The sequence below is a fragment of the Lithobates pipiens genome, unplaced genomic scaffold (genome assembly GCF_037356315.1).
Source record: "Lithobates pipiens isolate NorthernLeopardFrog02 unplaced genomic scaffold, aLitPip1_a1.2 Scaffold_35, whole genome shotgun sequence".
Taxonomy (NCBI): domain Eukaryota; kingdom Metazoa; phylum Chordata; class Amphibia; order Anura; family Ranidae; genus Lithobates; species Lithobates pipiens.
In genome coordinates this window covers 24,036,724-24,064,457 of record NW_027507811.1, presented here as the reverse complement: position 1 = coordinate 24,064,457, position 27,734 = coordinate 24,036,724, and the positions used below count along the sequence as shown (strand labels likewise).

The window sequence follows — 27,734 nt, the reverse complement described above, 5'->3', positions numbered from 1 at the left end:
GCCATATACTGTGTCCTCAGCACTCATCCACATTCTCTACATCTATTCCTGTATGATTGCAGCACATATACAGAACAACAGAGGAGTAGAAGCATGTGCAGCCCCCTCTGTGTAACCTGTAGTTCTCATCGATTGATTCATCTATTATTTCTTCCCATAGATGAGCGTAATACACAAATATAATAAATATTATCTAGTACGGAGGTGATGGTTAAGTGCCACGTGTACCTGGAACTGAAGTGCGAGAACCCTGATGACATTACGACTATTACTGTTATTGGGGATCGCTGATGTCAGGCCGTGCCGCAACATAAAAGTCAGTGGTGGGCTCTGTTAGCGGTTCTTTAGGGCATAATATTTCCCAAGTACCAAAACACAGATGAGTCACATGACGTATTATGTACAGGAAATATGGCTCCGCGGGGGAGGGTTTTGTTACTCAGATGTCAGTGTAAGCCCGACCCCAGTTCCTTGCTCTTGCTAAAAGCGAGAGTACATCCTGCCCATAACAGGTCCTCTGAGGAAGGATCCCTCTTCAGTCCCATCCATCACTCGTGTCCCAGTTGCAGCCTAATAACCAAAGAGTGTAGAATGGAGAAGCCAGAGGAAATTTAGAAGACATTGCCCTCATGGTGTCATTCATTTCAAGTTTTATATCCATCCACAGAGAGGAGCGCCCTCACACCACCACCTCCATGAGGATGGCCAAGGACCCGAGCCACATGACCGAAAGGATACTAGACCTCACTCTACAGATCATCTATCAACTGACTGGAGAGGTGAGGAGGATTCTGGGAGGTCACATGACATCACTCTTATCTCTATTAATAAAACACAGACCTGACCGGAGAGGTAAGGAGGATTCTGGGAGGTCAAATGACATCATTGTTTCTGTTTTGATACAGAGTTTTCCTCCAGTGAAGTCTAATGACCATGTGACCATCACGGTGCCTCTTCCTCACTTACTGAAATGTGAAATAAACACCAAAAAGGTCTTAGAAGTTGCCCAGAAGATGATGGAGCTGCTGACAGGAGAGGTGAGCGGTGGTGGGAATTCTGGGACATTATCCAGTAACAGACAAGGGATGTGTCTGGATGGTGACTGTATCATTGTGTGTGTCAGGTTCCTATAAGGTGTCAGGATGTCACTGTCTATTTCTCCATGGAGGAGTGGGAGTATTTAGAAGGACACAAGGATCTCTACAAGGACGTCATGATGGACAATCAGCCGCCCCTCACATCACCGGGTAAGAGGAGACTTCATTGTAAAGGAGAGAGCAGTACGGAGGCTCCACCTAGATCCCCCATCATCTGATAAACACATAGAAACAATGTATTCAGTCAGTGTGTGTGTTTCCTACAGATGGATCCAGTAATGGGAACCCACCAGAGAGATGTCCCCGTCCTCTGTATTCCCGGGACTCCACACAGGAAGGTCACACCATATCACCTATGGTTATAGAAGAGATAAAAGAAGAGTCGGATGAGGTTGGTGTGATAGAGGAGTTTTCAGAAGAACACAAACACCCCTTCAAGGAGGTCATGGTGGAACCATTTAGTGACACAAACCCACTAGAGGGACGTCCCTGTTCTCTATATTCCCGGGATTCCACACAGGAAGATCACACTATCCCTCACCATCATCAGGTAGGTGGAGTTGAAGGTGTCACCAAATCCTGAAGGGTCTTCATGTTGTGTGATCTGTAGTGGTGATGTACGGATGTTATAATCTCTATATGATCCAGGATTCCTGAACCTGATCTGATTACATTCTTATTATTCTTCTAGGATGGAATTCTTATTGACATTAAAGTTGAAGATAGCCACATAGAAGACGAGACATATTCAATGAGTGGTTGGCCACATAACCAGAGGAAGGAAGTTCCCCCAGAGTTCCAGAAAGGTGAGCAATAGACACTAAATATGGAAAGGATTACCACTTCCCCCTTTTTTTAGTCCGTATCACTTCAGACCCTGCTCTGCCATGGTAGAACACATTCAGTTTGGCTTTCGTGTTTTTGGTCAGCCTTATCTACTGCTAAGTAGTCTTTGTTGTGGAGCCCCTGGCACTGCAAGGGTTAAATACTTGTGAAGCCTAGGGGTAGAGGACTAAACAGTAATACTTACCTTATTCCTCACTCCGGCGCTCTGATCTTCTATCCCTCATCATCCTTACGTACAATGCAAGATTACTGGTCCTGCATTGTGCGTGATGATGTCAGAGTGTAACCTTTGGTGAACCACCTTAGAGAAGAGGTTTTAGGGGACGGCAGGTCGAAGCCTGCTGGAGCACTGAATTAGGTAAGTATCACAACCTGTGCCTCTGCCAGCTTGAGCAGCTAGAGCCAAATCTGGTGCCACATGGAGATCTGTGAGCCATATCAGGTGCTATATAAAAGAATTGTGGGTCATATTAGGTGCCATGTGGATAACTTTGAACCACATCTGATGCCATCTAATGAACTGTGGGCAATATAAGGTGCCACATTGACAACTGTAGGCCATATCAGGTGCTGCATACAGAACTGAGGGTCATATGTGCCACATGGACAGTTGTAGGCCATATCAGGTGCCACATGCAAGAATAAGTGGCATATCAGGTGCCTTGTAGACAACTGTAGATCTTATCAGGTGCTGCATGGAGTTTTAATCCATATCAGGTGGCACATGGTCAAGTGCAGGCCATATCAAGTGCCACATGAGCAACTGTGAGCTATATCAGGTGCTTCGTGGACAACTGTAGGCCATATCAGGTACCACATGAACAACTCTGAGCCATATCAGGTGCTGTATTAAAAACTGTGAGTCATATCGGGTGCCACATAATCAACTGTGGGCCATATCAGGTGCCACATGGTCAACTATAGGCCATATCGGGTGCCACACGGTCAATTGTAGGTCATATCAGGTGCCACATGGACAACTATGACCCATGGCAGGTGCTTCTTGGACAAGTGTAGGTCTTATTAGGTGCTACATGGTCAACTGTAGGCCATGTTAGGTGCTACATGGTCAACTGTAGGCCATGTTAGGTGCCACATTGTCAACTGTAGGCCATATCAGGTGCCACATTGTCAACTATAGGCCATATCAGGTGTCACGTGGTCAACTGTAGGCCATATTAAGTGCCACATAGACAACTATGAGCCATGTCAGGTGCTTCTTGGAAAACTATAGGTCTTATCAGGTGCCACACGGACAATTTTAGTCCATACCAGGTGCCACATGGACAATTGTGAGTCCTATCAGGTTCTGCATAAAGGAACGTGGGTCATATTATGTGCCTCATGGATAACTGTGGTCCATATCAGGTGCCACATGGACAACTGTAAGCCATGTCAGGTGCCTCGTGGACAATTGCAGATCTAATCAGGTGCCACATGGACAACTCTGAGCCATGTCAGGTGCCACAAAGATAATGCTGAGCCATGTTAGGTGCCTCATGGATAGCTGTGAACCATATTCAGTGCCTGTATTCTGGCTTTTAGAGGCCATCACATTTTTGACCTTTCTAGGGTTGCATGAATGACCCATATCAGGTGCCAACAATATTGTCCACTTAACTTTCTCTTATGGTTCTGAAGCATAGTCACCCCTTGAGTATTTCTGGGGGGGCACCCCAGAGCTATTAGTATGAAAGGTTCCCTACAGATTTGTGTAATCATGCCTTCGCTTCCAACAGGTGTCACGGTCAGGGAAGTGACGTCAGAGGATCTTCTGGATTTATTCCCGAAATATGACACCGAAGCTGAGACAATCATTCGAGATTCTCCGTCAGAAAAGCTGGTGACCCCAAATGTCCACGAAGGACTTTCATATATGTTACCTAATCTGTGCTATGCTGAGGAAGCTTATCACTCAGACATGGACAGGCGTAACGGAACTCATCAAAGTGTTAAGAATTTTTTTTGTCCCGAGTGCGGTAAAGGCTTTTCACAGAATTCAGCTCTTAAAATCCACCGCAAACGTCACGTGGCGGAGAAGCCATTTTCATGTCCCGAGTGCGGAAATTGTTTTAGATATGAGTCGGAGCTCGTTATGCATCACAGAACTCACATAGCAGAGAAACAGTTTCCCTGCACGGATTGCGGGAAATGTTTTATGTGGGAATCGGAGCTTGTTACGCATCGGAGTACTCACTCCATGGAAAAGCCTTATACGTGTGGCGAGTGCGGCAAATGTTTTGCAGATAAGCGCGGCCTTCACCGCCATTATAAAAGCCACTCGGACGCCAAACCGCATCCCTGCTCAGTGTGCGGCAAAAGTTACACTTGGAAGTCGGAGCTGGTTCAGCATCAGAGAGTCCACACGGGGGAGAAGCCCTTCTCGTGCCTGGAGTGCGGGAAGAGCTTCTCCTGGAAGACCGTACTTCTGAAACACCAGAAGGTGCACACCGGCAGGAAGTCGCTCTCGTGTCCGGAATGTGGCGAGTGTTTCACGTGGAAGTCCGATCTCGACAAGCACCAGAGGAAGGCCCATACCGGAGAACGCACCCTCTCCTGCGCAGAATGTGGGAAGCGGTACACGAGCCGCTCTCACCTGCTCGACCACCAGAGGACTCACACGGGGGAAAAGCCTTTCTCGTGCCCTCAGTGTGGGAGGCGATTTACTTCGATCGCTCAGCTGAACAAACATCAGAGGAATCGGTCCTGCTCGGAATCCGGCAAGTGCTTCTCGGAGGAAGGGAAGCTGGCAAGGCGTCAGCGGGTCCACGAAATTTCCTGGCACTAAGGTGGACATGAAATAGGACTGGAAAGCTGTGGTGGAGATAGGCGAGTCCACATGGTGCTCATTGGTTAAATCGGCCAGCTTGGCTCTTGGCTGGGAAAGTATCTGATACAGAGAAAACTCTGCACAATTTGAGATGAATTAGGAAATTGTCTATATTTATTGTATAGATGTGTTATCCGGGAACTAAACATGTAATAAAATTCTACCGGAACTCTGACCCAGTCCTTGCCTTCAACTCTTCTGTGTATTCGCCAAAGCTTGCACCCTTTCCTTTATCTTTTCTTTCTCGTACTCTATTCCCCACCCCACCCCCAAGAACAATAGATTTCCCAGCAAAAATAGATCCTCCCCAGCAATGATGCCCCCCCAACATTAGGTTTCCCAGTAACAACCCTCCCCAGCAATGATACCCCCCCCACCCACTAGAAACATTAGGTTGCCTGGTAACAAACCCCCCAGGAACAATAGATCTTCCCCAGCAATGATAATCCCCCCCCCAGAAACATTAGGTTTCCTGGTAACAACCCCCCCCCCCCCGGAACAATAGATCCCCCCCCCCAGAAATGATACCCCTCCCCCCAGAAACATTAGGTTTCCCAGTAACACCCCCCCCCCAGGAACAATAGATCCTCCTCAGCAATGATACCAAACACCCCCCCCCCCCAAACATTAAGTTTCCCAGTAGCAACCCCCCCCCCCAGAACCATTAGGTCTCCTAGTAACAACCCCCTCCCCCCCCCAACAGTAGATCCTCCCCAGCAATGATGCTCCCCCCCCACTAGAAACATTAGGTTTCCCAGTAACAACGCCCCCAGGAACAATAGATACTCCCCAGCAATGAAACTCCCCCCCCCCCAGAAACATTACGTTTACCGGTAACAACCCCCCCCCCCCCGGAAAATAGACCCTCCTCAGCAATGATCCCCCCCCCCCCAGAAACATTAAGTTTCTCGATAACACCCTCCCCCCAGAACCATTAGGTTTCCTAGTAACAACCCCCCCCCTGAACAATAGATCCTCCCCAGCAATGATACCCCCCACTAGAAACATTAGGTTGCCTGGTAACAAACCCCCCAAGAACAATAGATCCTCCCCAGCAATGATACTTCCCCCCACCAGAAACATTAGGTTTCCCGGTAACAACCCCCCCCCCCAGAAAATTTTTAATTAGGTTTCCTCTGCAATGATACCCCCCCCCCCCCGAAACATTAGGTTTCCTGGTAACATCCCCCCCACCAGTAACAATAGATGCTCCCCAGCAATGATACTTGCCCCCCAGAAACATTAGGTTTCCCAGTAACAATAACTCTTCCCCCCCAGCAACAGTAGATTCCCACTCAGCAACAATAGATCATACTGGCTCACAGTCTCCGCTCTAATTTACCCCAAAGGTGTTCTATCGGGTTGAGGTCAGGACTCTGTGCAGGCCAGTCAAGTTCCTGCACCCCAAACCCACTCATTCAAGTCTTTATGGACCTTGCTTTGTGCACTGGTTCTAATAATTTGATGGAGGGGGGGATTATGGTGTGGGGTTGTTTTTCAGGGGTTGGGCTTGACCCCTTAGTTCCAGTGAAGGCAACTCTTAAGGCTTCAGCATACCAAGACATTTTGGACAATTTCTTGCTCCCAACTTTGTGGGAGCAGTTTGGGGATGGCCCCTTCCTGTTCCAACATGACTGCGCACCAGTGCACAAAGCAAGATCCAGGATGAGCGAGTTTGGGGTGCAGGAACTTGACTGGCCTGCACAGAGTCCTGACCTCAACCCGATAGAACACATTTGGGATGAATTATAGAGGAGACTGCGAGCCAGGACTTCTCGTCCAACATCAGTGCCTGACCTCACAAATGCGCTTCTGGAAGAAAGGTGAAACATTCCCATAGACACACTCCTAAACCTTGTGGGTGGCCTTCCCAGAAGAGTTGAAGCTGTTATAGCTGCAAAGGGTGGGCCAGCTCAACGTTGAACCCTACGGACCAAGACTGGGATGCCATTAAATTTCATGTGCGTATAAAGGCAGGTGTCCCAATACTTTTGGTAATAAAGTGTATACGAATGGTTATCATTGGAAAACAAGGGGAGCTACTTGTCATTGATGTCCAAAGTTGCATGACAAGTCGCACAAGTGTGAATGGAGCCTCAGAATTTCAGAGCATGCAAACATTGATCATAGGAGTTCAGGGGTTTCCAGTGAAGGCTACTGTAAATTCTACATCATAAAAAGATGTTTAGACAATTGTGCTTATCCGATTACGGAAGGCCCTTTTTTGTTCAATCATGACTGTGCCGCTCAGTACGAAGCCAACGCCATAAAGGCCTAGTGTGGAGGAACTCAAGTGACCAGGACAGAAGCCTTGACCTCAACCCTACTGAACACCTTTGGAATGATGGCCTGCGAGCCAGATCTTCTCACCCAACATCAGGTCCTGACCTCACAGATACAGTTTTACCCGAATGGGCAAAATTGGACCCAATCCAAAATCTTATGGAAAGCCTTCTCAGAAAAGTGGAGGATGCTATTGCTGCAAAGAAAGAGGGAGGCTCGATATTAATGGTCACGATTTTGGAATGGGATATCCAACTAGCTCATATGGGTGTGATGGTCAGGTGTCTACAAACTCTTGGCCATGAAGTGTATGCAGATAAGCATTTCTGTCCTCATTTTGACTTCTGCTTGTGGGCCCACCATGCTGTCTGCAGGTACATGAGGGTGTGAGCCCTAAGATGGGTTGGGAGGCAGAGTTGAAGGAGCTTACTGGTATTTACATACTACAACCCACAAAGGATAATGCTAGAGGATGGCTCACGGGCTGCGGTCCTCAGACACACCCATACAGGCGTGTGTTGACCTGGAAAAGAAACGGTACAGAAAGGACAAGCAATACGGGAAACAGGGACAGGCTGAAGATCGGGGCAAGCCTCAGCCCTGATTCGTTACAGGGCTGAGGTCAATACCGGTGAGATGGGAACAGGTGACACCGGGGTAACTGGAGGCAGTGCAGTCACAACAGTGCACAGGGGGGACAGTCTCTGGGTTAGGGTGACCACATTTCCAAACTGCCATTCAGGGACGAAGTCAACCAACCCCCCCCCCAGCAAAAGCAAACCGTGGTTACCAGTTTAGACAGGTGGTATATATTCTCTACATATATATTTTTTATTGCCCCCACTTGTTAGCTTCATTTTTTATTGCCCCCACTTGTCAGCCTCATTTTTTTTATTGCCCCCCCACTTGTCAGCCTCATTTTTTATTGCCCCCACTTGTCAGCCTCATTTTTTTTATTTCCCCCCCACTTATCAGCCTAATATTTTATTGCCCCCCCCCCCCCCACTTGTCAGCCTCATTTTTTATTGTCCCCACTTGTCAGCCTCATTTTTTATTGCCCACCCCCCCCCCACTTGTCAGCCTCATTTTTTAATTGCCCCCCACTTGTCAGCCTCATTTTTTTTATTGCCCCCTCCACTTGTCAGCCTCATTTTTTATTTCCCCCCAGGGCAGGGCTCCACTTTGTCAGCCTCATTTATTACTGTACTGCCCCCAGCCCCAGTGCTCCGACTTGCCATCTGACCTTCTCCAATCGGGTTCCATTTGCTCACCCTTAAAGAGCAGCACTGGGTAAAGGCCTTGCTCCCCTCTGCCTTGCTCTAATACTCTGCGAACGTGACATCACTGGTTGCTAGACAGCAGGCGGGGTGGCCCTAGCAACCAGTTTAGCAATCTTCTATTAGGGTGGCTATGTGTCCTCATTTCATTCCGGGACACTGTATTGTCCCAGAATGAAGGTGCCAGGGACACAAATGCGAATTGCGGGCAATCTGGGACACGTGGGCACCCTACTCTGGAGGGGATTTTCTTTTACTTTCACTTTCAGTGTTAACCCAATCATCAGGACAAATAGAGAGGGTGAATCTCCCTATCTGTGACACAGACAGCAATAAAAACCCGACAGGGGCTCTAATCCCTCTCCACTTTAACCAAAACTGAAAGAAAAAAAAAATTGCCTTCAGGTATACTTTAACCACTTCAGCCCCCGCAAAGTGCCGGAACGCCGCGAGATTGAAGTGGCTAAACTGGAGTGATGTTTTTTTAACACATTTTGACAAATTCGTTAATATCCGAATTCACAAACACCCGTTTTTGTTTTTCATCTTTTTTTTTTTAACCACTTCAGCGAACACTTTTGAAAGACTTTATTTAAGACTTTACGTTCATTTATTGTGTCTCTTTCTTGATTTCACACCATTGTGGTATTTTCTTATTTCTACCATTATTAAAATTTTTGTCCAAGTTAACGAAAACCCGGTTAACAAATTTTTACGAATAGTCGTAAATTCCAAAATCTGAAATAAGTAACTAATAATAACGTAACTATTACTAACTATTAAATTATAGGTATTGGAATTCCCTTTTCAAATTTGGCTGTTAGTGAACGTAATGAATATGAATTTATCCAAAGTTACGAATGATGTGAAATAGCGAATGCTGCATCTAAACGAATTTTACAAAAAAAATTAAAAATGCTGATTTTTACATGTAGGAAAGAAGTATCAGTATTGGCTCGGTCTTCAAGTCGTTGTTGCGTGTGTGTGTGTGTGTGGTCAGCATAAGGTGGCATCTTCCAAACACAGCATGGGTTTCGTCCTTTGAAGACAATGCAGTTTTGTGTCCTCATCCAACCTGCAATCTTCAGAATTCACGCCCTTATTATGGCTGCTTTATCAGGCATGCCCTTGTTCTGACGGGTCGCCAAATCTGACAAACCTTTCTCTCTGCCCACACTTGTAATGGCCACCTAACACTCGTGAATCTCCACCATCTAGCCAATCCCAGACATGGATATAGTAGGAGACAACTGCTACTGAAGGCTGCAGAGAAATGTGTCTTCAGTGCAGGGATGGATTGTGGCCATTTTTATGTAGCCCACAGGTGACTCTGGGGGTGTTTCATTATCCTCCCCCAGGAACAAGGGAAAGACAGATACAACATAACACCGTGGCTGTTTCCCTGCCCCCTCACATCAAACTCGGGAAAGTACAGGTATTACAACGCTGCCATTCACAAGTTGGTGGCCATTTTCTTGTAGTCCGAAATCAGGACAGTTTGTTATGTGCAGGTTTGCCTCCCAGAATTCTCTGCTTCCTGCTTTGTCCTGTGCTAGGCTGCTGTGCAGAGTCTGAAAAATGAGAAGCTCCTGCAAGAGGTTACATCCCTGATTTATTGCGTTTTACTCATTTATGTAGCATTTGACATCATCTGCATGAACTTAGAGATCTGATATTATTGTTGTCGTTATTATTAATATTAATTTATTATCATCACCAACATCATTATTACTGTGATCATCCTCACTCTTGCCACTTTGGATTTCCACTTATTTTCTGTCCTTGACCTGATCTGGGGGAGTTTGGAAGTTGTGTACATCATGGTCACTGAACCCTACAGGCAGGCCATCAGGGAATTTAAAAGGCTAATCGGTGTTGCCGGGAATTGGAAACAAATATGACTGGTCTGGATGTAGGGAGCATAGGACTGCGTTAGAGATCGGCATGTTAAAGTAAGGTGTGCTGGACACCAGCGGTCATATCAAGGCTGGAAGTAAGGCATCCTACATCAGTTTTGTTGGTGGCTGTGAATGGGAATATGAAGAAGACCCTTGTTAAGGTTATGTCATGTACAACGTAGAAAGGATGTTTTGGTGAACTAGGGAATGGTGGAAGGTCTTGTGAAACTTATCCAATGGAAGGCAAGATGTATAAACCAGGTGGAGGAGAATGAAAGGGAGGTGGAACCCTTTTGATATTATTAGATGTGGTTATGGTGGAAACCAAAATCCCTGGTTAGGGATATAGGGAAACCAAAATCCCTTGTTAGAAATATGCAAAACGTAGAAAGGATGTTTTGGTGAACTAGGGTATGGTGGAAGGTCTTGTGAAATGGATACAATGGAAGGCAAGATATATAAACCAGGTGGAGGGGAGTGAAAGGGAGATGGAACCCTTTTGATGTTATTAGATGTGGTTTTGGTGGAAACCAAAAAAGTGCCATAATATTCCTCCAGATTAAAGGGGGTGGGATGAGCTCCTAATGCTTAATGCTTATACAGCTTGGTTATTGTTGCCAATGTTATATATCATTCCAGTGCCTTGCAAAGTACATGACATCATTTCACCACTTTGGTCTCCCCAACTAACCCAACGAAGATGGACAGGAACCAGATAACCAAGAGGATATTTGACCTCACCCTGGAGATCATCTACCTGCTGACTGGAGAGGTGAGGAGGATTCTGGGAGGTCACATGACATCACTCTTATCTCTATTAATAAAACACAGACCTGACCGGAGAGGTGAGGAGGATTCTGGGAGGTCACATGACATCACTCTTATCTTTATTAATAAAACACAGACCTGACCGGAGAGGTTAGGAGGATTCTGGGAGGTCACATGACATCACTCTTATCTCTATTAATAAAACACAGACCTGACCGGAGAGGTTAGGAGGATTCTGGGAGGTCACATGACATCACTCTTATCTCTATTAATAAAACACAGACCTGACCGGAGAGGTAAGGAGGATTCTGGGATGTCACATGACATCACTCTTATCTCTAATAAAGCACAGAGCTGACCAGACAGGCGAGGATTCTGGGAGGTCACATGACCTCACACTTACTAACATAATATTGTTGTTGCATTAATGCAGAGTTTCCCCAATGTGAAATCTGGTGATCGTGTGACCATCACGATGCCTTCCCTTTTGATACCCGAAAAGAAAAACGGGGAGAAGATTCTAGAAGCCACCAAGAAGATCGCTGAGCTGCTATCTAGAGAGGTAAGCGGTGCCGGGAATTCTGGGACATTATCCAGTAACAGACAAGGGATGTGTCTGGATGGTGACTGTATCATTGTGTGTGTCAGGTTCCTATAAGGTGTCAGGATGTCACTGTCTATTTCTCCATGGAGGAGTGGGAGTATTTAGAAGGACACAAGGATCTCTACAAGGACATCATGATGGAGGATCAGCCGCCCCTCACATCACCGGGTAAGAGGAGACTTTATTGTAAAGGAGAGAGCAGTACGGAGGGTCCACCTAGATCCCCCATCATCTGATAAACACATAGAAACAATGTATTCAGTCAGAGTGTGTGTTTCCTACAGATGGATCCAGTAATGGGAACCCACCAGAGAGATGTCCCCGTCCTCTGTATTCCCGGGATTCCACACAGGAAGATCCCACCATCCCTCACCAATATGAGGTAGGCAAAACTAATGATCTTCCAACACATTGATGAGAAGATATGTTGAGCATGAGGTTGAAGATATGATGGTGTGAAGATATGTTGATATATGACAAGATTTGCTGAGAAGCCCTGTAGATGTTTTGTAATAGTAATCTTCCTTGTAAAGGAAGGCTAAACTCCGCTGTCTCCTTCTAGGGAGAAATCCTTATAAATATTAAAGTAGAAGACATTGAGGAAGAAGAGATAAATATGAAGGATGGTGAGCAATGTATGGAAGAGGAAAACCCTTCAGAGATCAGCACAGGTGAACAGTAAACGCTAAATACAGATGTGATCCGGAATCTCTCCATTCTGTCTTTACATCCGTCTCTTTTCTTTCTTTGTAGTTGCATTTCCACTTCAGGAACAACCCATAGGGTAATAGTAATATCCCACAAGTTGGTACTGTGGGGAAATCCCTTTTCGTGTGGATGAAGTCGCCCCTCCTAGCATTTGTTCCAAGAGTCATTGTCCAATGTCAGTACTAAAAGGACTTCCTTGGCTATAGTTTGAACCTTTCGTTCCTCAAACGGACTCTGTTTTGGGTACCTTGTGAGACATTTCCTAAGTGGAAATGAGCCTTTGCCATAAGGGTTTTAGTTACTTTTTATAGCCTCTCAGGCCCTTGGATGTGTTCAACATTTTTCCTTTGAGGCATTGTCCAATGTCAGTACTAGAAAGACTGCCTCAGCCATAGTTGGAAACTTTCATTCCTCAGGTGGACTCTATTTTGGGTACCTTGTGGGCCTTTTTCCAAGTGAAAATGAGTCTTTGCCTTAAGGGCTTTAGTTTGCCTCATCCATAATTCGAACCTTTTGTTCCTTAGACAGACTACTTATTTTTGGGTACCTTGTGGAACATTCCTCAAGTGGAAATTAGCTTTTTCCATAGTGGGTTTTAGTTCCCTTTGTAGCCTCTCAGGCCTTTGGATGTCCTCACCATTTTTCCTTGGAGGCATGGTCCAATGTCAGTGCTAGGAAAACTGCCTTGGCCATAGTTCGTTCCTCAAGTGGACATTCCTCAAGTTCGAGCCTTTTGTTCCTCAGACGGACTCTATTGGGTTTTGGGTACCTTGTGAGACATTGCCTCATGTGGAAATTAGCTTTTTCCATAAGAGATTTAGTTCTTTTTTATAGCCTCTCTGGAACCTTGGATGTCCTCAACATTTTGCTTTTGAGACATTGTCCAGTTGGAGTACTAGAAAGACTGCCTCGTCCATAGTTCAAGCCTTTTGTTCCTCAGATGGGCTCTAGTTATTTTTGGGTACCTTGTGGGACATTCCTCAAGTGGAAATGAGCCTTTTTCATAAGGTTTTTAGTTCTTTTTTATAGCCTCCAAGGCTCTTAGTCCTTCATCTTGCCTTAGATCTGGTTGATGAAGGCAGATTATGTTACCAACAGAATGATGACTACACAGCTCACTGATTTCTATTGCAAAGTTTGTAACAAGTCAGCCATTTGTTTTTGCTTTAGAAATTCTAGAATGTCTTGGGTGCCATGATTATCAGTGAGCTATATCTGGCCTCCATGTCAGCACTGGCTGACATTTCAGATCAAGCTGAAAATTGTCATGGGGGAAATGGTAACACAGATTAGCATCCTTTGGAGCAGCCTTTCTCAACACAGAGGAACCCTTGAAGCAACATTCTGGTCTCAGGGAACCCCTGCTAAAAATCACTATATCTACAACTCATGATACATTAGTGTGATGGTCAGTGGGAAGAATTTTCCCTAGACTTGTGGACATTGGGAATAATTACCCCCTTACAGATTGCTAAAAAGGTAATTAATGTCAGTGGGAACTTATCTCAGAGACAGAAATTGCTCATTGCTCAAGGAACCCCTGGAAACCTCTGGAGGAACCCTAAGGTTCCATGGAACCCTGGTTGAGAAACCCTGCTTTAGACTGTAGAGTTGGATTCCCGAGAGTAATTCCTCAAAGCTAAGTTTTTGAGCCAAATAGAAAAGTCTAATCAAAATTGATATTCCAGTTTCAGATGGAGCCTGGTGGGCTCCATGCCTTGAGTTTCTTATTTCTCTTAGTGGTGAGATATCCCTGCTATCATTCCAGGCAATGTCCCTGGGTGTTTTTGTCCGTAATCTAAATAAGAGTTTACCTTGTTCTCAATCCAAAATGTTAAATATTGACAAGGTTTAGTTCAGCCAATGGCAATGCAACCAAGAGTTAGCAATATATTGTGAATCCATGTGTTTAAAGTGGAATTACACTGCATCTGAGCACCACAAACCAAAAACATTATTTAATTCAGTTTTAATAATTAAAGCAAACTTCCCCATCCATCCATGTCTGCATGCTTTATTTTGCTGAGAAATCAATTAAAAAACACCCTCCTAGCATTTCTGGCTGTGGCTATTTTAAGTAAGGGCAGGTGATTCATGTAGCATTTAATTCCTGGAGTCCATCCGCCCTTAGCTCAGGCATGCAGGTGTGCTTATCTGAGAAAACCCCTCCTCCCCTTCTAAAGACTCCTGGGGTGTATCATTGGCCTAGGCATGGAAACCAGGAAGTAACAGTAGAAATGTAAAAAAAAAAGCTCAAAACAAGTAAATATGATATACTTTCCTATCTACTAATGCTAGCAGCACAATGATTAAAAATAGTCAATGTTGATTGAGAGAGTGAAGTTCCACTTTAAGGGAGCTTGTAGGGTAAATAGGTCTACTTTGTGTATTAAACTTGGCCGCATTTGAATAAATCCATCTGAGATTTGCCATACTTATAATAGACTTCCAGCATCGATAGGTGGCTTGTAGCTCAAACGTTCTGCCCTCCAAACCCTATGTATCTGAAGATCTTTTTCAATGGAAGATCTCCGTCCTCATATATGTTGTGTTCACCCCCAGCAGATGGACACGATGTCAGGAAAACCATGGTTGAATCCCTTGTTTCATCTCCACACTGTGACCTAGAAGTTACCAACCTCAGACAAGACTCTACCATGGAAAATACCATAGATATTCTTCCAGGACTTCATGGACTTCTAGATCCTGAGGGTTCGTCTACTAGAACTTCAGACACTGTTCTCATACATAACCAACCAGAACATTCCAGTGGCGATGGAACCCCAGAACCTTCTAGCCCTGATGAGGTTTCTCCAGACACTACAAATACCAAGACACTTCATGCAGCATACACGGACAAAAATAAATTATATCCATGTTCAGAATGCGGGAAGACTTTTGTTCTACAGCACATCTTTGGTGGACCTCAAAAGACGAGCACAGACGTCGAGCCATTTACTTGCTGCGAGTGTCAGAAATTCCTCACGCTAAAGCCAGAGCTAGGTCAGCTTAGCGAGGGTAAGAGCAGGGCGAAGAGGTTTGCCTGCTCCGAGTGTGGAAAACGCTTTAGCCGGAGGTGCTACCTGTTCCACCACGAGAGCATTCACGCCGGGAACTGTGAGTACCAGTGCTCTGAGTGCGGCAAATGCTTCACCAACAAGTCCAACCTCGTTGTGCACTACAGGTCACACACTGGTGAGAAGCCGTACCCATGCACCGAGTGCGAGAAGCGGTTTACCCACCGGTCAACTCTCGTCAAGCACCTCAGGATCCACACTGGCGAGCGGCCGTACTCCTGCCTCTATTGCGGCAAGGGTTTTGCGCAGAAATCCGGTATTGATAGACATCAGAGGATTCACATGAAAGAAGTCAGTACAATAATTATATAACTTTTGATTCATCTTCATGGGTGGAACGTGACCTGCCAGAGTGCAGGTGTGTTGGTATCTGCACCGTGCATGCACCCAATATCTCCAGTTTTTAGTCTTCATATGTCACACCCAGTATTGTGGCCAAGTAGGTATAATACCCACCAGGGATGCTATGTACAGGTTGTCTGGATTTACCCCCCTGCCCCCAGTCTCCTCTATCTTGGTCTATCATCTCATGATGGTTGCACAAAGAGAGTTTTGTTCTGATTGGAGACAGAAAGGAGGTTTGTGATCCCTCTAGAATTCAATGTACATCTCTATATATTAAATCTCATGTAGAATATTGTATATTATGTGCTGTTCACTATCTGATGTAATAAAATCTGCTTTTATCACCATTTTATATAATGTGCAAGGAGCCCATAACTTTTTCCCTCTTCTGCCTCTCTCCAGCAACTTCAGAGTCACAGCGATTGTCCTAAACTCCCTTGTATGTATGTGCTGAGTTCCCAAATCAGTACACCTGCTGTGCCCATTATGAGGGGTTCCCACCATCCCTGTGTTGAGTTCCCACCATCTCAACACTGACTTCCCATCTCTGCACACCTGCTATGCTCATTATGAGGGGTTCCCACCATCCCTTTTCTTAGTTCCCAGATCTGTACACCTGCCGTACCCATTATTAGGGGTTCCCACTATCCCTGTGCTGAGTTTCCAGGTCTGTACACCTGCTGTGCCCATTATGAGGGGTTCCCACCATCCCTGTGTTGAGTTCCTGAGCTGTATACTTTTCTGTGCCTATTATGAGGGGTCCCCACCATCCCTATCCTGTGTTCCTGGGTCTGTACACCTGCTGTGCCCATTATGAGGGGTTCCCACCATCCCTGTGTTGAGTTCCCGGGCTGTACACTTTTCTGTGCCCATTATGAGTGGTTCTCACCATCCCTGTGCTGAGTTCCTGGGTCTGTATACCTGCTGTGCCCATTATGAGTGGTTCCCACCATCCCTGTGCCGAGTTCTCGGGTCTGTACAACTGCTGTATCCATTATGAGTGGTTCCCACCATCCCTGTGTTGAGTTCCCAGGCTGTAAACTTTTCTGTGCCCATTATTATTATTATTATTAAGACTAATTTTCTTCTTTTGCAGAAAAATTTAAAGTGGAGTAGCACCCAAAAAAATAATAATTCATGAATGTTCCTAAAAAAAATAAAAAAAAAGCCATTTGGAAAAATTGTTTTTTTATTCACCTCTAAATGGCTGTTGCTAGGGGGTCCCTCGTAGTCTGCCTCCTTCAGTGCCTGGGCTTATGACGTCACTTCCCCTCAGCGCAGGAAGGGCTCAGCTCTGCCCCCTCCCTCTTGTAAATCATCTGGGACACGTGACAGGTCCCAGATGATTGCGCAGCCAATCACGGCGCAGTGCGCATGCGCAGTGTGTGCCCGGCTGTGAAGCCAGAGCCGGGCGCCCACAGTTACAATGCGCCGCCAAATGGAGGGGGAGATGAGCGGGGCTTCGATCCCCCACATCGCTGGACCCTGGGACAGATAAGATTATTAAAAGTCAGCAGCTCTAGTATTTGTAGCTCCTGACTTTTTTTTTTTTTTTTTATCGCAACACCACTTTAATTGTTTATTACACCTCAATAGCTCAAGCTGACTTTTACACACAGACACTGAGCAACTCTGAACAGTGACTTCTCCCCCTGCATTTGGACGGCTCTAGAGAGATTCAGTAAGAGACAATCTAAAGGCAAACAGCTTCTGTTGTGCTGTCTTTAGAACAGCGTTTCCTTTTCTTAGATGTGGCACCCTTTAAAGGGTAAGCAAAATCCTAAAGGCAGCCCAGTCTAAAATATAAATGTTACTTATTAATGGGAAGCCTGAGCCTGGGATGATGCACACGACCGCCTTTATGAAATTAACTTCACGTCAGAAGCCCCCCTTCACATCAGAGGTCTCACCATCACTTGAGAGTCCCCCCATACGGCAAAGTCATCATCATCATCATGTAAGAGTCCCCCTTATATGTCAGAGCCCTCCCTATATGTTAAAGTCCCATCACCAAGTCTTCTCATCATATCAGAGTCCCTCTATCACAAAGCCCAACCAAATCACAGAGCTCCTCGATACACAGTCCCCAACCTTTTCACTCCAGAAGCATGGCACAGGGCGGTAGCAGGAGCAGGTCTGAAAAAGTCAGACTTACAACCTCTGCTAAATTCTGAGGGCAGACCTGCATGCCACCTGTCCTGGATCAGCTTCACGAGTTGGGTCACCTGCCAACCCCATAGCAACAGATGGCACCATGCATACTGCCCTAGAGCGTCATTAGTTGCTATGCTGCTGGTGGCTGGCTTGCCAGCACCATTTCAACTCATGATACTGATTTAGGGCAAACTGGGTCCCTTGCTTGCGGAACCCCGGGGGACTCCAAACGGCATCCCGGATGAGAAACACTGCTTTGGATAATCTATACTGGTATGGAAATCTATGTTTACGAATTTCATCCTGCAATAAATGTTGTTATAACAAAGACTGCGGGAATAAATTGACCCAAAAGCATTTTAGTTTCCCTTTGAAGCTGAACTGAATTACACAAAAAAAAATTTAAAACTCAAATTTGACACTGGGTTCACACTATTGCGAATTAGATGCAGATTTTTTCACGTCCAATTCACATAGCAGGAGATTGTGACTGGTTCTCCATGAAGCCGGTTCACACATCTCCACAACGGCTCCGGTGCGAATTGCACCAGAGCCCTGTGCGTCTTTTGGTCCGTTTCAGGTCTGAATTCAGCCCAAAATTTGGGCTGAAATTGGACCTTAAACAGTGAATGGAGACGCACTGGACTCCTGCTGTGAGCTGCTGCATTCTCCAGTCTGAACCCAGCCTAAAGATTCTATTCTGGAAAAAAGAACGTTCCTGACTGTAGATCACAATTATGAGACCTCTCCTAGCTCTTCGTAGTCCCAGTATGAGTGGTTTCCGACTTCTGCTCATATGCCACCCGTTATCAGGTTTTTTTGATGTTTGCTGTTCTATCTCTTAGGTTTGACACCTAGCAGAAGAAGATTGAGTGTTTGGCTGTCTGGATCTAGAAGTTGCTTGGACCAATTTGTAGCAGTCTAGAGGCATGCAACTGATATGATTACCACAACACACCCTGCTCTGACTAATACTTTGTGCCATCATTCGTAATGTTACAGGTATACTTAGACCAAAGCACCAGCTTTGTCTTGTTGGTCCGCAGAGAATGTTTTTTCCCTTAAAACTGTTTTTATGGGGTATTAAAAATATATAACGGGGGTACACACCTTTGTAGGAGCAACAGATTTCACTTGTCATGGATCTGTTGTGAGATTCAATGGACATACAGTAAATCTCTAACTATTACATTTGATCAAAAGAGCCAATTACCATTGTAGGCAAAATAGTGCAACCATAGAATGTAGGCCACTGGACCAACACATTTAGTCCTGTTGTCCAAACCTGTAGAGTTCTGAAGTACATAGGCTGGGTCTATCATCACTAGTTGCAACTGGGCCACCACAGCCAGTCCCAGTGGCCAAACCTATAGAACTCCAAAGTACCCAAGCTGGGTCCATTAATTCTAATTGCTGGTTGGGCTCTTCTTGTATGAGTAAGATTTGGCCCAATGGGTAGACACAGCCAGTCCTGGTGTCTAAATCTGTAGAACTCTGAAGTACCCAAGCTGGGTCCATCATTTCTAGTTGATGGTTGGGCTTATGTTGTACGAACAAAAGTTAGCACAATGGCCAGACACAACCATTCCTTATGTCTAGACCTGTAACGCTCTGAAGTACCCAAGCTGGGTCCATTATTTCTAGTAGCTGGTTGGGCTATTGTTGGGCTAAATTTGTTTGTTGTGTTGCATAAGGGGCCAACACAACCAGTCCTTGCATCTAAACCTGTAGAGCTCAAAAATACCCAATCAATCAATCATTTATAGTTGTTGGTTAGCCCAATAGATCAATACAACCAGTCTTTGCATCTTATGCCGCGTACACACGAGCGAATTGTCCGGCGTACTGAGTCCGGCAAACAATCCGGCGGATAGTCCGGCTGACTTTCTACCGAACGGAACTGGCCACACACGGACACACAGAAAGTCCGGCGTTTGCTAGCGCGATGACGTACAGCACGTACGATGGGACTAGAAAAAGAAAGTTCAATAGCCAGTAGCCAATAGCTTCCTTTTTTCGTACTTGCTTCTGAGCATGCGTCATTCTTAGTCCGCCGGACTAGCATACTCACGAACGTATTGTCCGCTGAAACCCAAGTCCGACGGAAAGATTGGAGTGCAAAACTACTTTATAAGTCCGCCGGACTTTACGCTGGAAAAGTCCGCTGAAGCCCACACACAATTGAATTGTCCGCTGAAATGCGTTTCGGCGGACTAAGTACACCAGACAATTCGCTTGTGTGTACGCGGCATTAGAGAACTCCACATTACCCAAGCTGGATACATCATTTTTAGTTACTGGTTGGGCGTGTGTTGTATGAACAACAACCAGTCCTGATGTCTAAGCTTGTAGAGCTCCTAAGTACCCAAGTTGGGTCCATCATTTCAAGTTGCTGGTTGGGCTCTTGTTGTACTAACAAAATATAGCCCAAGGGGCCAACACAACCAGCCCTTGCGCCTAAATCTGTACAACACCAAAGTACCCAAGTTGGGTCTGTAATTTCTAATTGCTGGTTGGGCTCTTCTACCAACAAAATTTAACCCAATGGGCCAACACAACCAGTTCTTGCATCTAAACTTGTAGAGTGCCAAAGTACCCAAGCTGGGTCCATCATTTCTAGTTGCTATTTGGGCTTCCAACCCATAAATATATAGATTATATTTTATATATATATTATATGTACATATACTAGGAAACCACTGTTGGTAGATGTTGCTATTAAATTGTATCTATAGCCAATTTATTTTCTTTTGTGAAGTGCTGGGGATGGTTAAAACCTTTGCAAGATTTTTATTTTTTTTGTGGTCTGTATCCCATTGGTGACTTCCCTTGATTCAACAGGAATTGAAAGGAAATCTTTCCAATATAAGGGACACTTGTCACCGAAACAGGCGTTCCAATTGGAGGAGTTTCTGCTTACCTCTTGTAAAATTTTGGATCCCCCATCACTTTTTGTCAAATCTCCCCAGCAGTGACAAAGGAAGCAATGAGAACCTGAAACAGATTCAAACCAAAAATTTTGGCTTTAGATACGCTTTAAATTACAATTGAAAAATATGACACAATGTCATAAAAAAAAAAAACATAACAACCCTTTAATGTACATTTAGGCAACTGCCACATGTAGTGAGGATAAAATACCATACAAAAACTAAAATATTAAAGTAAAATACCCAATTTACAGTCCCGCACCCATAAAGAAGAAAGTAGGGAGGTAACATGAAAGGCGTTGTGTCTGTATGCAATGGCTATATACAAAGCAATGACATAAGATGATAAGGTCAACATATACAGTATGTGTGCAAAAAAGGACCAAGGATATATCTTGATCTGGTCTGCAGCTTCTGTGCCCAAAATGTGACTTCTGGCATCAAACTGTTCTAAGTCATCTGCATATATTTAAATAGAAAGAGCCCTTTCTTGGGGAAGCTGGATGTCATGAGGCAAAATCAAAGTCCCCACCGCGTTTTTCGAAGGTTTGGCAGGGCACCTTGGAAGTCTACTGTTATACTGGACACATTCCTATGGTTTGCCCTATGCCGTGCAGGTCTCTCAGGTGCGTCTTCTTATGTTTGGCGAGGGAGGACTTATCACTGTAGCATTTGCCACACATGGGGCATGGGAAAGGCTTTTCTCCAGTGTGAAGGCGCTGGTGTATGATGAGAGCTGACTTGTCCGTGAAACATTTCCCACATTTGGCACACACATACGGCTTATCCCCGGTGTGTGACTTCTTATGCTTAGCGAGGGCTGACGTGTTGCTGTAGCCCTTCCCGCACTCGGGGCAAATGTAAGGTCGCTCTCCTGTATGGAGGCGCTCGTGGATGATAAGCGTCGACTTGTCTCTGAAATGTTTACCGCATTCGCAGCACATAAACTCCTTCTCGCCCGTGTGGGTCTTCTGGTGGCGGAGAAGCGTCCTCTCATCACAGAAGCTCTTGCCGCACTGCGGGCAGATGGCCTGGCTCTCACGCAGGTGGAGTTTCTGGTGTTTCACGAGGATGGTCCTGTCGCTGAAGCATTTGCCGCATTCCAGGCAAGCATATGGCCTCACCCCCGAGTGAATGCTCTGGTGTACGACCAGCGTTGACTTGTCTCGGAATAGTTTTGCGCAATCGGGGCAAGGTAGCATCTTGTCTCCTGTGTGGGTCCTCTCGTGCTTGATGAGGGACGAGCGATCACTGTACCTTTTCCCACAAAACGAACAGGAATAGGGCTTCTCCCCTGTGTGACCCCTCTTATGGATAACCAGTGACATCTTGCTGCTGAAGCGCTTTTCACACTCTGAACACTGGAATTCCTTTTCGCCAGTGTGACACCTCTGGTGTTTGCCCAGGATCCCCTTCTCGGTAAAACGTTTCCCGCACTCAGTACACACAAACGGTTTCTCGTCAGTGTGGATCCGTCGGTGCCGCACTAGCTTGCCCTTCTCAGCAAAGCGTTTGCCGCAGTCAGAACACTCAAATGGCTTTTCCCCGGTGTGCCCCCTCTCGTGAATGACGAGCTGAGTTCTGCAGTGGAAACTCCTGCCGCACTCGGAACACTCAAACGGTTTCTCGCCCGTGTGGCTCCTCTGATGCACGACGAGCTGAGCACTGTTCATAAAGCACTCTGAACACAGAGGGCAATGGTAAGGCTTCTCGCCTGTGTGGGTGCGCTGGTGTCTGATCAAGCTGCCTTTCTCGGGAAAACGCTTCCCGCACTCTGAGCATTCATACGGCTTCTCACCAGTGTGACAGCGCTGGTGTATGACCAGCTGAGCATTCCACATGAAACACTTCCCGCACTCCGAACACGGAAAGGTCTTCTCCCTGTTGTGGGTTTTCTGGTGCTTTGAGAGTTTTGAGAAGTCACTGTATAACTTCCCACAGTCAAAACATATATATGAAGTCCCGCCAGCACCACTGCTCATGTATGTAGGTGCCGAACCTTGAATATCAGGGTTAACAAGTCTGTGCAACGTCCTTCTCATAATAGGAGGTGTCCTCAGATCCAATGCACTGGCCATACCATGCAGTTGTAAGTTCTCACATATATCTTTTATCATGTCTGGCCTAAGCTGAGGCATCAAAACAGAACTATCTAAAGGACTCTTGGTTAGTGTTAACAAACTGCTGCCGGTTTCAGCGCTGATGTGGTCTTCTTCTGGTCGACTAGGAGTAAAAACATTTGTGCTGATGGAGTCTTCATCTTCAAATGAATTAGGTTCCTCTTTAATCTGAATATATGCATATTCTACATGATCTTTAGGAGAGATGTCTTCACATGGAAGAAGAGTCTCCTTAATACTGTTAGATGTATGCTGGTCATTGTCTTGGGGAGTGGAATCGTCAGTGCTTGGCAGATTATCTATTTCATCCTTAATATGAACCAGTGTTGGATGTATTGATGGAGTAATGTCCAAGTATGAGTTATGTTCTTCGCATAAGTGGTCTACCTTGCTTAAGCTGGGTTCCTTCTTATTACAAGGAGGTGTAGATGGTGTATAATGTGTGCATATGAAAATATTGGACTTCTGGAGATGTTCTTCAGGTTCCTCCTTATTACAAGGAGGTATAGATGGTGTATGATGTGTGCATATGGAGATGTTGGATTTCTGGAGATGTTCTTCGGATTCCTCCTTTTTAAGAGGAAGTATAGATGACGTATGATGGTTACATATAGAGATGTTGGATTTCTGAAGATGTTTTTCAGGTTCCTCCTTATTACGAGGAGGTATAGATGGCATATGATGTGTGCATATGGAGATGTTGGGTTTCTGGAGGCGTTCTTTGGGTTCCTCCTTATTATGAGGAGGTATAGATGTCGTATGATGTGTGCATATGGAATTGTTTGATTTCTGAAGACATTCTTCGGGTTCCTCATTATGAGGAGGTATAGATAGCATATGATTTGTGCATATGGAGATGTTGGATATCTGGAAACGTTCTTTGGGTTCCTCCTTATTACAAGAAGGCATAGATGGTGTGTGAAGTGTGCATATGGAGATGGATTTTTGGAGGCATTCTTCGCGTTCCTCCTTATTACTGGGGGGAATAGATGGTGTATGATGTGTGCATATGGAGATGTTTGCTTTTTGGAGGCGTTCTTCAGGTTTCTTATTAAGAGGAGGTATAGATGGCATATGATGTGTGCATATGGAGATGTTGGATTTCTGGAGATGTTCTACAGGTTCCTCCTTTTTATGAGGAGGTATAGATAATATATGATGTGTGCATATGGAGATGTTGGCTTTTTGGAAGTGTTCTTCAGGTTTCTCCTTATTACGACGAGGTATAGCTGGTGTATGATGAGTGCATATGGAGATGTTTGATTTCTGAAGATGTTCTTTGGGTTCCTCTTTATAACGAGGAGGTATAGATGATGTATGATGTGTGCTTATGGAGATGTTGCCTTTTTGGAAGTGTTCTACAGGTTCCTCCTTTTTATGAGGAGGTATAGATAATATATGATGTGTGCATATGGAGATGTTGCCTTTTTGGAAGCGTTCTTCAGGTTTCTCCTTATTACGAGGAGGTATAGCTGGTGTATGATGGGTGCATATGGAGATGTTTGATTTCTGAAGATGTTCTTTGGGTTCCTCTTTATTACGAGGAGGTATAGCTGGTGTATGATGGGTGCATATGGAGATGTTGGATTTCTGGAGATGTTCTACAGGTTCCTCCTTTTTATGAGGAGGTATAGTTGGTGTATGATGGGTGCATATGGAGATATTAGATTTTTGGAGGCGTTCTTTGGGTTCCTCCTTCACAAGAACTGATGAAATTTGGAGATTTCCTTGACCCAACTGGGTTTCCACCTTTACACGACTAGAAACGTACGGTGGATTCTCTGCTGGTGAAGATGTATCCGAGTTCAGCAGATTTTCACGCGTGTGCGATCTCTTCTCCTTAAAAAGAATTGACGAGCGTGGAGTACGATCTGTGGCTGGACCAATTTTCTTCTCCTCTTTTTCTACACAAGATGGCGGCTCCTCGGTCACGCCAGTGGCTTGTTCAATCTGCATTTTAGCTGGTTTACGTAACTCCTCCTGTCCCTCGCCATATGCAGAAACCAAACCAGGTGACCGTTGTGTGAACTTTGCCTTGTGGACTCCCGGTCTTCTCAGCATCTGAAAAAAAGAAAAGAATTCATCTCATCACACGTAATGAGGTGTAAAGGATTTGGTCACCATTTACCAACTTAAAATGAAATAGCCGCTGGGTATAATTTCCTGGATTGTGGGGTTACATGCCGTAACTGGGAAATTAAAAGAAAATACACTTTGGAGTGTAGTCATAAAAAATTGCATAGCTGTTCATCCAAAAACTGCATGTAAATCAATTCCCAAAGAGATAGAGCCCACCTCATTTCCTGGCTGGAGGACACCCAGCATCATCTAGCCCTTTTATCCCCAGTGTGACTGTCTCTGGACCATTCCCCTGATTAACTGAATTTCAGTTCTTTCATCCATGGAGGCTCAACATCACATGTGGGCGCTTCCTACATGCAAATACCTGGGAACGTCCAATCCTCCAGACTGATACCCACCTATCCAGATGTTTTATTATTTGCATAACTCCTCCCAAGAGCCAGCCCACTGCTTGCATAGGGGCTGAGAAGTACTAAGGCAGGGTGCTGTGATGTTTTCAGGAAGCTATGTACAGCCCCTCCCACCAGCCACGATCTGCCTGCATTGCGTAGAGAAGCACAGAGACCCAGTGATGATATCACAGAGTTCTTTGGGATATCACAAAGTCTAAAATAAGTTATATGATGAAAATGGAAAGGTTTAATTTTAAAAATTGAGTAGCATATTGATGAGCTTTAATTAGTACCATCCACATCACCTCACCTCCCAAGGCAACAGTTCGATAATCTTGTTGGAGGCGCCTTCTGCTCGCTGTGCGTCTCAGTTATCAGGGAGGAGGCGCGGGTCTTTTTCACCCTTGTGTGATCCTATAGGATGAGAGACACCAACAGCGTTATTAATAGAGATAAGAGTGATGTCATGTGACCTCCCAGAATCCTCCTCACCTCTCCGGTCAGGTCTGTGTTTTATTAATAGAGATAAGAGTGATGTCATGTGACCTCCCAGAATCCTCCTCACCTCTCCAAGCAGGTCTGTTTTATTAATAGAGATAAGAGTGATGTCATGTGACTTCCCAGAATCCTCCTCACCTCTCCGGTCAGGTCTGTGTTTTATCATTGGTGCCCATTAAAAAGACGCATGTATACCTTCCTCAGCGCCATTCCAGATTTAAAGAGCCCTGACATGGAAGAAAAAAAAAAAGCCTGAACTAACAAGCCTATTATGGAGCACTATGGGGGCTCTCTAGGGACGGCAGGAGCAAGGCAGAAAAAAATATTTGCAAACTTGCTTGATGCACTTAAAATAATGCAGCTTGTTAAATGTATTTATACAACATTTTATATATATATATATATATATATATATATATATATATATATATATATATAATGTGTGTGTGTGTGTGTATTGCAAGTTGCACAAATAATTTTAAGAAGCTGCATTGTTTTAGTGCATCAAGCAAGTTTGCAATTTTCTTCTCGCTCCTGCCGTCCTCAGAGAGTCCCATAGTGCTCCATAATACAAACATACACACACATATATATATATATATATATATATAACTGTGTATGTATGTATTTGCTCAATATCCTATATAAACTATTGATGATAGTAGTAGCCAATCAGAGAGGTGCAGCCAGCCAACAAGGACATGTGATTGGTTGCCCATTGCTATTATAGAATACCCCCCACATTGTTCTCTCCAGGCAGAACCATCAATACCCACCAGCTGGAAGTCTTTTCAATATAGGCAGCCATAAAAGCGCTCCGGAAGCATTCCCCTCCAGCCACTTCCGCCCTGAGTGTTAATGTGCCCGGCTCCAACATGGCCGCCGGGGGGGGGGGGGGGGGGCAATGTGCGCATGCGCGTAGACCCCGCTGATTCTACTGTAACACACGGGGAGAGCGGAGGACATTTTCTCGTGGTCTCCGCCGTCAGCGCAGGGCGCCTTGTGCTCCCGGAGATCGGCGGACGTTCTTGGTTTTCGGGCAGATGGCAGAGCCGCACTTTGTTTTCATGCAACCGCAAGAACCCGGGAGTCTCCGCTATGAATCACAGAGAAACAGCTATGTGGGTGAGCGGCCATTTTGTCGTAGTCCACAGCTGGCAGACACAAGGGCACTGAGGAGGAGGCAAACTCCTGCTGAGGACATCCAAACTGCTTGTTTTCACTTTCCTATTTGCAGGGCCTGATAATAAATGATGGCAGTTGTGTCTTCTTCACGTTGAGCTCACCGATGAATTGAGAGGCGGGGGGTCCCAGGAAACGTTTGGGAATGGCGCAGATCGTGTTCACATCATACACAAGACGGTGAACGCTGACCGACATGGAAAACGAGTTGTAATCAGTAGACTGCTGCATGTCTGTGTGCTTTGGTTAATGTATACCCTTCAAATCATGAAAATGGCCGTCAGGACCATCAAAACGCAATGGCGGAGCCACCACGATTTTTTTGTTGTTGTTGGCATTTCCCTTTATAATTTGGATACTCGGCTGAAGTCCCACAGAATAAAAGAACACAAGGCCATTGGCAGATCTTCTCTACATCAACTGTAATAATACATAATCAATAAGATATATTGTCTGTGTATAATGGGGGGGGGGGGGGGGGAGCACCACCAGTCTGCTTTATGAATGTGATACAGACAGGACAGATGGTTTATTGAGGGACTGAGGTCAATGTGATTGGAACACAGTTAAGATCAAAGGCTGGTTGGAGCACAGGTGAGGCCAACGGCTGGGTGGTTGGGGAACAGGCAAGACCAACGGCTGG

At 45.3% G+C, this 27,734-nt stretch overlaps 3 protein-coding genes across 3 annotated transcripts in view; 1 reads left to right on the top strand and 2 right to left on the bottom strand.

Annotated features, from left to right (window-relative positions):
- The window catches only part of LOC143956162 (uncharacterized), a 713,750-nt gene that overhangs the window by 617,945 nt on the left and 68,071 nt on the right, over nt 1–27,734 (bottom strand). The gene's annotated exons all lie outside the window — the stretch shown is intronic.
- Nucleotides 332–16,090, top strand: LOC143955415 (uncharacterized). The gene is made up of 12 exons (XM_077465466.1): nt 332–779; nt 906–1,037; nt 1,124–1,247; nt 1,364–1,647; nt 1,789–1,903; nt 3,683–4,728; nt 10,890–11,003; nt 11,433–11,561; nt 11,648–11,771; nt 11,888–11,985; nt 12,166–12,274; nt 14,874–16,090. The coding sequence occupies exons 1-12, from the start codon at nt 630–632 to the stop codon at nt 15,698–15,700; spliced, it is 3,252 nt and encodes a 1,083-aa protein (XP_077321592.1). The 5' UTR covers nt 332–629; the 3' UTR covers nt 15,701–16,090.
- On the bottom strand, nt 20,958–26,741 carry LOC143956170 (uncharacterized). Its single transcript, XM_077466315.1, has 3 exons — nt 26,686–26,741; nt 25,722–25,825; nt 20,958–24,998 (listed from the first exon to the last, which is right to left on the bottom strand). The coding sequence occupies exon 3, from the start codon at nt 24,996–24,998 to the stop codon at nt 21,393–21,395; it is 3,606 nt and encodes a 1,201-aa protein (XP_077322441.1). The 5' UTR covers nt 25,722–25,825; nt 26,686–26,741; the 3' UTR covers nt 20,958–21,392.

Excerpts from the sequence above, each read along its gene's own strand:
- LOC143956170 (XM_077466315.1), bottom strand. The coding sequence starts at position 24,998 with ATGCTGAGAAGACCGGGAGTCCACAAGGCAAAGTTCACACAACGGTCA.
- LOC143955415 (XM_077465466.1), top strand. The coding sequence starts at position 630 with ATGGTGTCATTCATTTCAAGTTTTATATCCATCCACAGAGAGGAGCGC. Across the intron at positions 1,038-1,123 it reads TGGAGCTGCTGACAGGAGAG|GTTCCTATAAGGTGTCAGGA; the intron begins GTGAGCGGTGGT and ends TGTGTGTGTCAG. Across the intron at positions 1,904-3,682 it reads TCCCCCAGAGTTCCAGAAAG|GTGTCACGGTCAGGGAAGTG; the intron begins GTGAGCAATAGA and ends CGCTTCCAACAG.